Consider the following 10,000-nt stretch of genomic DNA (forward strand, 5'->3'; position numbering starts at 1 on the left):
TAGAAAAATTATTAAATACCAGATTAAAGAATAAAATCATCTGTTGGTGGACAATAAAGACTATGCAAACGTTTCCTTTTGTTTTCGTTGAGAAACATGGCTGTTGATTACGTGAGTTAAAACCAAGCATACTGTACAATGTAAGTGTACATCTTTGGGTGGAAAGGGCTGAATTTAAGAAAAATTTAAAAATTTAACTGTAACTGAGGCTATTTTGATTTTGACTCAGATCTTAGGGGTATTTACATGAGACCGGGACAAACTCAGACCGGCATGAATTTGTATCGGCCTCCATGCATTTCTTTTGATGCGTTTACATGAGACCGGCCTAACGATGAACTCAGACCGGTCTGACTTCTTCTCGGTTGCTGGACCGAGACGAGAAATTCTCGTACCAGTCTGAGTTCATACTGGTCTCATGTAAATGACAACAAATCTCAGGCCGAGTCCACTAATTTCGAGCCTGTATGCTTTTGGATCAGCCATATTCATGTATTTATTAGGCAAAAATAATAATATCATTCCATCCTGAAACCAGGCACCAAAAAATTCATACCGGTGCAAGTTCATACAGGGTCTGAGTTCTTTCTGGTCTCATGCAAGTACCCCCTTAGAATGAGAGATATACCTGTAAAAATTCACTAACACTGCCATACTCTGTATAGACTGGATTATATGAAATTTTAAAATGTTTCAAAATGGCAAGGTTGCAGGGAAATTCACTGACATTTTGTGCATTATTTCACTGGTGGCTCAGTTGGTTGAGCATTGAGCTGCCTTGCGGAGGTCGCAAGTTTGACTCCGGCCAGACCAACACTCAGGGTCTTAACTGACTGAGGAGGAAGTGCTGCCTTTCTAATTATATCCGCAAATGGTTAGACTTTCAAGTCTTCTCGGCGAAGGACTACATGTATAAACCACAGGTCCTGTATTACAAAACTCTGTGGGACGTTAAAGATTCCACACACTGATGGAAAAGAGCAGGGCACAGAGTTCCTGGTGTTGTGGTCAGGTCTGATTGAGGGCCACAAGTTCATTAGCCTATGGCTATCACATGAATGTATCAACTGCAGCAGTGATCAATCAATGTCCACAGTTTTGAATTTGTTTATTGAACTGGGAAAAAAAACTAGAGGAGCGCGTAGAAAACAGTGCTTGTTGTTGGGCCCTTAGTGAATCCTTTCGCTCTAATTTCTGTTGAACAGGTTGTGGAAGGCATCAAACCAACATTGCTAGAACTTCAGAAATTTGAGACTGCACCTGAAGATGTTGAACTTGAAGGCAAGTAAAGGAAGCTCGTTATCATTCAACCTGTAGCGAGCCGGACGCATTGCACTGTATCAAATATTACGAAAGAAAAAATATTTTTAAGTAGCAGTATTACAGTGTATATGGGTTGCTTAACACTTTGTGGAGCTTGTTTCAAGAATGTGTCTATACAGGAACCAAAATAAATAGATAAATATTATTTTGCACTGATATAAGTATCTTTTTGTAACATCTAACCCTTTAAAACGTGTACCCAATCATCTAAAATTGAACAACAGTAGATTAAATGCAAAAGGCATCTTTGCACTGAGACTAAATTATGTTGTGATGCATTCGTTTGCAAAACATAAACTTAGCTGGTGTTTTAGACTTTGGTAGGTTTCTCCTTGTCAAACAGTGCAACAGTGTATTATTTTTGAAATGACAGCATGCTCCTTTTACTACAAGGGGCCCTGAAAAGTCCTTGAATTTGGAATTTTCTCCTAAATTTTGAGATAGCCAGAAACTTAGCTTCATATGCATTGTATTTCTTAGTACCACTGAAAAGCTCTAAAGAGGGAGCTGATGAGGAGCGGCATACCTTTGCCACTGGTGACGTTGTGGAAGTTTCTGAGGGTGATCTGGCAAATTTGAAGGGAACAGTTCTTAGTATAGATGGAAACAAAATTACCATTATGCCTAAACATGAGGATTTGAAGGTATGGGATGGAGTATGAACAGTGACTACTTTTCATCTTTTTCTTATTGTTTTTGTCAAATCCTTTTTTATTTTAGTGTGATCAAATAGTCGAATCAATGCGGGAGCATACCTGTAGCTTCTACAAAGAACTATAATTATGTGTTTGAGGCCATAATTATGCAAAAACTGAGGGAAGGAAGATGAAACAAGATAAAGCAAAACCGTTTTGGCCTCTTTTTATGGTATAACATTCAAATCCTCCATGAAGTTGGAACGGTGATAGTTCGTCATTATTCATTGCACTCTTAAAAACACTGTTATGTGTGGCTTTTCTTTCTTGAAGTCTGCTAAACATATCTGATCTCCTTTACAATACTGATGAATTTGACTGATGCAAAAGTTAATTTTGCCAGAAATGTACTTAAAAAGTGTGTTTTGTATTTTGTTTTGTTTGTTTTTTATTTTTTTTTTAATTGACAGGATCCTTTAGAATTCATGGCGAGTGAGATTCAGAAACATTTCAAGATGGGTGATCATGTCAAAGTTATTGGTGGTCGTTATGAAGGAGATACAGGTCTCATAGTAAGAGTTGAAGACAACATGGTGGTTCTGTTTGCCGATTTAACCATGCACGAGGTACGTTTTATGTTACCAGGTTATTTTAGAAACTGTGTCATTATTTTGCCTGTCACCTTGTCGTCAGCAAATACTAACTGGTGTATCTGTAATAACTTTACTTCGTTGAGAAGGGTTGGCGCAGTAGTAACAACACTCGCCTTCCACCAATGTGGCCTGGGTTCGATTCTCAGACGTTACGTCACATGAGGGTTGAATTTGTTGGTTCTCTTCTCTTCTCCGAGAGGTTTTTCTTGGTGAACTCCGGTTTTCCCCTCTTCTCGAAACCATCTTTTGATTTGATAGAGCGAGTTTCAATCGAGTGCCATAAAACCAAAACCAAAGTAATTACTTTCGCCAATCAAAAAGGTCGGAGACAATCCAGCAAACCAATCAAAACTCGAAGTAATTACAAGTAGCCGACACAAAAGGCCGGAAAATGTGCACGCGCGAGCCACAATTGGTTTTGGTTTCACTTTTGATTGGTTAAAAAAGTGGCGCGAAAACTTTGAACCAATCACCGAGTGAAGTAGATACAAAACCAAAGTAATTAGCTAATTACTTTCGACACACAATTGAAAACCGCTCTATGAGAGAAAATTTAATTAATTTGATTTCTTTGTACACTGTCCCCAGTTAGTGCTGCAGGTCTAGAAGACTTAAATCTGTAAATACATAGAGCTGCAGAATACTACACTCACAAGCTGTTTTTCCTTACTTTACATGTCAATAATTATTTTTGCAGCTCAAGGTCCTTCCCAAAGACCTTCAGTTGTGTGCCGAAAGGAGCAGTGGAGTGGATTCCATGGGTCAGCACCAGTGGGGAGATATGGTGCAGCTGGAGTAAGCTTCAACAGTTTGCTACTCCATCTCTATGTTCATTTACAGTATACATATTAACAAGTTTTGCATTTTGAAAATTCACCTTAAATACAATTATATATTGCATGGTGTCCACAAGTGCTTCTTTTGCTCCTTCTAGTCCGCAGACAGTGGGAGTTATCATTCGTTTAGACAGGGACATGTTCTCGGTGCTTAACCAGCATGGAAAGGTAAACTGAACGACATTTGCTGATCCACACGATCCAGCCATGAACCCCTAATCTAGGCACTGGTGAGCAGAATGACCACCAAGCTTGGATTGTTATGTTGGACTGTAACTAGGTAGACCATTTCCAAATTTATTGTAGCCTGTCTAAAAGCCAGTCCAAGTGCGAAGTTTTTCTTATGACAGTCAGTTTTGTTTTTATCTGTAAAACTCATTTTCATCGCAAAACAATCACAATCGAGGGTAAAGCCGTTACAGAAAGGGCCGGATAAGTTGTGCTGTGGTGGGCAAAATAATTCTTTAGTTTTGGATTTATCACAGTCAAATGAATAATCCTGCTGTATTGACCACATGAACCCGGGCGTTGGACGAGGCCGCACAACTTGGTGTGATATATGTTTTGTTTTTTTTTACCTTCAGGTCATTCAAGTCAAACATCAGGCTGTAGGTAGGAGACGAGAGAACAAGAATGCTGTGGCCTTAGATTCAGAACAGGTAGATAGTTCTTTCTTTTATTACCCAGTTGAGGTGTTTTTCTCTTTGTCCTTCTTTTCTCGTGAAGCGTCCAATGTGAAAAGGCAGTTGTTTGTCATGTTTTCCGTAGAACTCAGTACAAGTCAGGGACATCGTTAAAGTTATTGAAGGACCACATGCAGTAAGTATCATCTACATCACTTGTGGCCACAACGATGGCTTCGACCAGTTGCCAGAATAACTCCACAAAACATGGCATGTGTCAACGCGAGTTTGGTGCTTTTTTTTTTAAAGGCCTCCGTTAAACATCCTAAGAATTTGTCGAGGATGTAAGTGTATGACATTTTCCATTCTTTCCATGAAAGAATTTACGGTTGGGGGACTTAGCGGTGGCGCAGCGTGTAAAGTGTTTGCATTGATGCCAGTTTTAAATGGTGTTATTGCAACCGTTGTCGTCGTCCGTGCATACGCTTCGTATCCGAGGGAAGACTTTGCATCTGAAAGGGGCGGGGATGCTTGTCGGAAGTTTTGAACTAAACCCCTGAAGGAGACCAATCTGAGCCTGGCCCAGGCGTTTTTGACCCCTAAAAGAGACCATATTTAGAACATTAAATAGATATTTTCAAAGTGTTCGCGTTCAACTCTTAACTAGACCTTTACGGCTACATATTGGCTACATATGATGGCGTTTTGGCCACAACACCCTAAGTGAGACCAAAATCCGAAATTTACACACGAGCATCCCCACCTCATCTAGTATGGAATCCAGTCGATTCGTACCCATCCAAATTCGGACGATATTTACCCAAATTCGGGTGATTCTTACCAAACTTAAAGTCGATGCTTACCAGTCTATTCAACCTTTAGTCGATTCATTTGCAACCAACCTTTACCTATAGTCTTACGAATCTACGGGTAATCTCTGGTATGCTTGAGTTGCATGTTATTGCGGCCATGTCGGAGGCAAAAGAAAAGCAACAGATTTCTTGAATGTGTGTGGGGCGGATCGTCTCAAGAGGATGTGGGGAGGAACGACCAGCTGCTCACAATTTCTCATTAGCTTCTTTTGTTTACAGCCTCAATGTGGCGGCATATGACGTTTAAAGGTTATTTATGATTTGTGGCAGCAGTCCAAGATAAAGGTTTTTCTCACTTAGTGAAATTGCCAAAAGAAGTAAAAAAATAATTGTGTTGGATGTGGTAATAATTTTTTATGCCCTTGAAATCGCAAAATAAAATTGTAGAAACACTGACTTTTAATATCCTTGGCCGTGTCTTACGAAACGTTCTTTCACGAAGTATATCTTATCATTACGTAACCTCTCCCACTCCTCCCCCTGAAAACACTTTTGAGACGCGGCTGAGTGAGTATCAACATTGTGTAGGGAGGGGTGGGGGAAGGGGAAGTTGTTGACCGTTACCACCTGATTTTACTCAGTGCCTTTTTTTTGTTCTTTGAAAGGGTCTGCAAGGAGAGATCAAGCATCTTTATCGCAGTTTTGCGTTCTTGTCTTCAAAGATGGTGATAGAGAATGGTGGCATGCTGGTTTGCAAAACGAAACATCTTGTCCTTGCCGGGGGTGGCAAGGTAAACATTTGTCATTACAGAGTCTACATTAACGATTTCATTTTTTACTTTTTGTTTTCAATTTATATATTTAAGGAGCATCCTTTCGTTACTATTCCAGCGTATGAGTACGTGAAACTCGAAATCCATTATTTTCTTTTTGTGGCCAAAATACTTTCCCTTTGGGAATACCATTTTACGCACGTACGTTCTCTAATTTCCAAAGCATACTTTTTAAAAAAAGTTTTTGAAGGCACTTTTTGGCTCATTCTTTCGAGTCATTTCTGTTGATCAGTATTCTAGTTTAGGATAAAAAGAATCGGGGAAGAACACATATTCTGTGGGACTGCTAAACAGTCCCTTTTAAGTCAGTCGAGCCACCCGCTTTAGTCATGCAAGCGAGTCGAAGAGCCGAGCGGAGAATGGGGACAGAGCGAAATGTTATATCAAATTTCGCTCTCTCCCTATTCTCCCCTGGGCTGTTCGGCTTGCTTGCGTGACTAAAGCGACCGGCTCGACCAGAGTTAATGTACACACATTTGCGTCCTAAAAGAACGCATATCCAGCTGAAGACTGTTCAATTCAACATGGCCTTGTTGTTTGGGTTTTTAGGCCGTATCAAATACATTAGGAATCAGTGGATTTGCTCCAGCCTCACCTCGAATAACAAGCCCAGCCAGAGATGGAGGTTCGTTTCATTTGCGATTGTTTCTTGTGTAACCTCGCGATCTAATTTAAGTGTTTCCTTGGGGAGAATATGAACCGAATTTCGTGAATTGGCTCCAGAGATGAGTAAAACCTCACAACCTGCTCACAGTAGGTGGTCTTACTGCAGTACATAGAGGATATTACACGGTGGCGAGAAAATATGAATGCTATGTTTGAGATAGAAGAAAGACGAGTTCTTGTTATTTTGAATAACAATTTTTTCCCTTTACGTGTTTTTATCCTAACAGGCGGCGGTGGGGCCGGTGGGCGTGGTGCTCCGAGAGGAGGAATGGGTCGAGGACGAGGTCGAGGCCGCGGAGGTCGCGATATGTCACTGATTTCACAGACGGTTCGGATCTCTCAGGGTCCTTACAAAGGTATCAGTTATGATTTACTTGACTTTTGCTGTTCTAATCTGCTTTTTCCATAGAACTAAAAACACTGTCCTTTTAATACATTTGCGAGGATGTCGTTTCTACAATTTCTCTTCCATTAGTGTAGAAGGACAAGTTTCACCTGAACCTGGCTTAAAGGCCTCGCTTCTATGAGTCTCCTATAGCTCCGAACTAGTAATAAGAAGGTCATCGACTCCTATTGGGCGCTCTCTGATGTCTTTCCGAGTACCCCCGAGTCACAACTGACAAGATGCTTCTCTTTAAAGGGAGAGTTTCGCGTCTCTGCGCATGGCCAAACTGTCACGTGACGTAAGACCAATTAATTTCATTGTTGTTGAAACAATCGAAAGCCCTGAAGCAGAAAAGGAAGCAATGCCATAGAAGTGTAATTACTCAATGTAATTACTTTGCAATCATTTCCTTTGAGTTATGAACCTACTGCATGCGAATGGATAACTCGTGCTGTTCGACCCGTACAATAAATTCGGGGCCAAAATTATATTTGATGTTTTTTGTGTAAACCCGCAGTATCTTCCACCAAATTTGGGCGTTAGTCATTCAGTGTATTTGCTGTACTACTCTCATTGATTAATGAAGATCATCTGGTTCAGTAAGAAGCCGTAAAATTTACAACTGGTAGCGCCCAAAGCTTGGACATGCGCAAAACCGTGAAACTGCCCCTTTAACAGTTTGTTTTTGTTAGTTTTAAAGAAATCAAAATTGCATTGGAAATGTCTGGCTTTGTGCAGTGTTCCTTCGTGCGTTATGTCCTGAACGAGACACTAAAAGTATTTTTTCTAACGAGAAGATGGAGTATACCAGTACAAATGCGTTTATGCATTATGCTGCCTTATCTCGTTTGGGTTCGCAGTTGATGAAGTAACCAGGACCATGCAATTTGTATTTCTTGGCTATCTGCAATAGTGGTGGCTGATTTCGTTTCTTAAATTTGGGTTAAACAAACAAGCGGAACCGACTGGCTCTTTACTTGTTGAGTTGAAGGTGGTTGTTGGCTCGGCATTTTGTAGTTTAGTTGATCATGTAACTGTATTGGCCATTTTCGTCCAAACCTACTTTTCTTTCAATTTTTCGTTTTCTTCCTGACATAAAATGATTTTGTCTCTAGAGCAGTGAAGTCTTTCTCAGCAATTTATTTGGGTTTGTTTCATTTGCTATCTTGCTATTATAGGGTATGTTGGAATCGTCAAAGATGCCACTGAAACAACAGCTCGTGTTGAACTGCATAGCAGCTGTAAGACCATCTCTGTCGACAGGACGAGACTCAGTATTGTTGGGTAAGCGAATATTGCTAGACAGAAATCCTCAATGAGCTTTGCCACAGGGTCGATACATGTCCAGCTACGGGTGATTACAACGATAGAAGGCGACTTGGCCCAGTTGTTGAAGCGATGAATTTGCATGTGTATGCTCCGGGTTAAAGCTCACTCTGACCACCAAACGATTTCGATTTCAACCAGCTACCGAGTTTATTGTTTTGAACCCGTTTCGTACATGACCTCATAAGCTTGCAGCAGGTAGCCGCTGTCGGTCTTAAGACGTTTGTGCTTTAGCCCCCATCAGCACAGTAAAAAGCATTCTTTTATCTTTATTTCACAGTGGTCCACCCAGCCGTGGAAGCTCAGTTTACAACAAGACCCCTATGTATGGATCACAGACGCCCATTTATGGATCCCAAACTCCCATGCATGGCTCACGGACACCTATGTATGGTTCCCAGACTCCAACTCATGGAGATGGTAAGACTCAATAAGAGACTTGTTGCCATTCCGTCCTAAATAGCGTCGTATCATGTCGTTGCTTTTGCCTTTAACGCAAGTTTGTTGCCTTCACAGGAAGTCGCACACCTCATTACGGCTCGATGACACCATCCCATGATCCTTCACGCACTCCACTTCACGGTGGAGCCTGGGATCCAACGCAGCCAAATACTCCCGCTCGTAATGAGGACTTCGACTACAACTTTGACACTTCAACACCCTCCCCAGGGGTAAGTTGTAATGTTCTCTTGTTTATGACGTACTGCCCACTTGTTCAAAAGCTGATCATCACTAATCCTTGATTAAGTATTAAACGAGGTTTGAATTTTGCCTGTCAAAAAGCCTAAGCTGTGGAACTTAAAGCTCAAGAAACACAAAACTCTATCCCAAATTTGAAGGCTAAAAGATCTCGTGAATTCTTTTTTGATCAGAAAATAAACTTTATAAGTATATACTAAGATAGTGGATAGCGTTAAAGGCGCGCTCTGACTGGCTGCTCAAACTCCGAATATCCTCTGTTATTAAATTCTCAACCTCGGATAATGCAATTCTCGTGCTCTGATTGGTTCACTCAATCTCGGTTATCAGCTAATATACCTTAGTTTGACCTTATATGGTAAATGATTGATCTAAGTGTTGCCAAGCTAAAAGTTTTTTCGCCGGAAAGCGAAATTTCTCTCTGAAGAAAGCACAAAAAAGTTTTTCTGGACAGCTGGGTTAAATTCCGACGTTTCGAAGTACGCGAAAAGGTAAGAAATATTTTTGTGACGAGCCTGCGTCTGTCTGACCACAAGGTGTTACACGACATCGCATCAGTTCTCATCAAGTTTTCTCGATTTCGCTCGGATTTGCTCGCTTTTTTCGCTCGCATTTCGTACTTTCTAAACTTTTGGGAGTTTAAAGGAATTTAATAAAACAATTATTCCATTCGCGCTTGTTGGATATGAGACTGGTTGTAGCCAACTCGGCGCTACGCGCCTCGTTGGCTATTAACCATCTCATATCCAACGCGCGCTCATGGAATAATTGTTAACTATTCACCTCCGAGCGCGGGATTTGCAACCGAAAATATTGTAATTGTTGCGTGAATAAATGAGTTAAAATCATCTTTTCGTGCTTTATTATCGCATTGTTTTAGTATACAGTCAACTCTCTCTCTCAGTAAGACGGACAACATCGCGACCGGCCTCAGCTGTCCGTCTTAGAGAGGTTTCCGGCTTATAGAGAGTCGACGTAGCATGACCCCAGGAAATTTAAGACTATAATGCTGAACCTGTGCACAGTGAATACGCGTCTGTTTAAAGTTTGTTTTAAGTTGTTTGCTTGAACGAAACCTACCTGTTTTAGATTGCAATACAATTCGGTTGTCACCTCCAAGTTATTTTTTGAATGGGACAATGACTGATTTAATTTTAACTTGTACTGTATGTATTCCGGAGACAAGATAAGAGCTGTCAATTAAACGTC

General features: G+C 40.8%; 1 protein-coding gene across 1 annotated transcript in view; it reads left to right on the forward strand.

Annotated features, from left to right (window-relative positions):
• The window catches only part of LOC138000064 (transcription elongation factor SPT5-like), a 35,495-nt gene that overhangs the window by 20,445 nt on the left and 5,050 nt on the right, over positions 1-10,000 (forward strand). Inside the window, exons 16-28 of the mRNA XM_068846207.1 lie at positions 1,206-1,281; positions 1,804-1,967; positions 2,429-2,584; positions 3,309-3,406; positions 3,546-3,615; positions 4,032-4,106; positions 4,216-4,266; positions 5,548-5,673; positions 6,265-6,340; positions 6,609-6,737; positions 7,945-8,050; positions 8,373-8,512; positions 8,609-8,763. Of these exons, the coding sequence (XP_068702308.1) occupies positions 1,206-1,281; positions 1,804-1,967; positions 2,429-2,584; positions 3,309-3,406; positions 3,546-3,615; positions 4,032-4,106; positions 4,216-4,266; positions 5,548-5,673; positions 6,265-6,340; positions 6,609-6,737; positions 7,945-8,050; positions 8,373-8,512; positions 8,609-8,763 (1,422 nt within the window). The remainder of the gene's footprint in view (positions 1-1,205; positions 1,282-1,803; positions 1,968-2,428; positions 2,585-3,308; positions 3,407-3,545; positions 3,616-4,031; positions 4,107-4,215; positions 4,267-5,547; positions 5,674-6,264; positions 6,341-6,608; positions 6,738-7,944; positions 8,051-8,372; positions 8,513-8,608; positions 8,764-10,000) is intronic.

Source organism: Montipora foliosa, chromosome 1 (genome assembly GCF_036669935.1).
Source record: "Montipora foliosa isolate CH-2021 chromosome 1, ASM3666993v2, whole genome shotgun sequence".
Lineage (NCBI taxonomy): Eukaryota > Metazoa > Cnidaria > Anthozoa > Scleractinia > Acroporidae > Montipora > Montipora foliosa.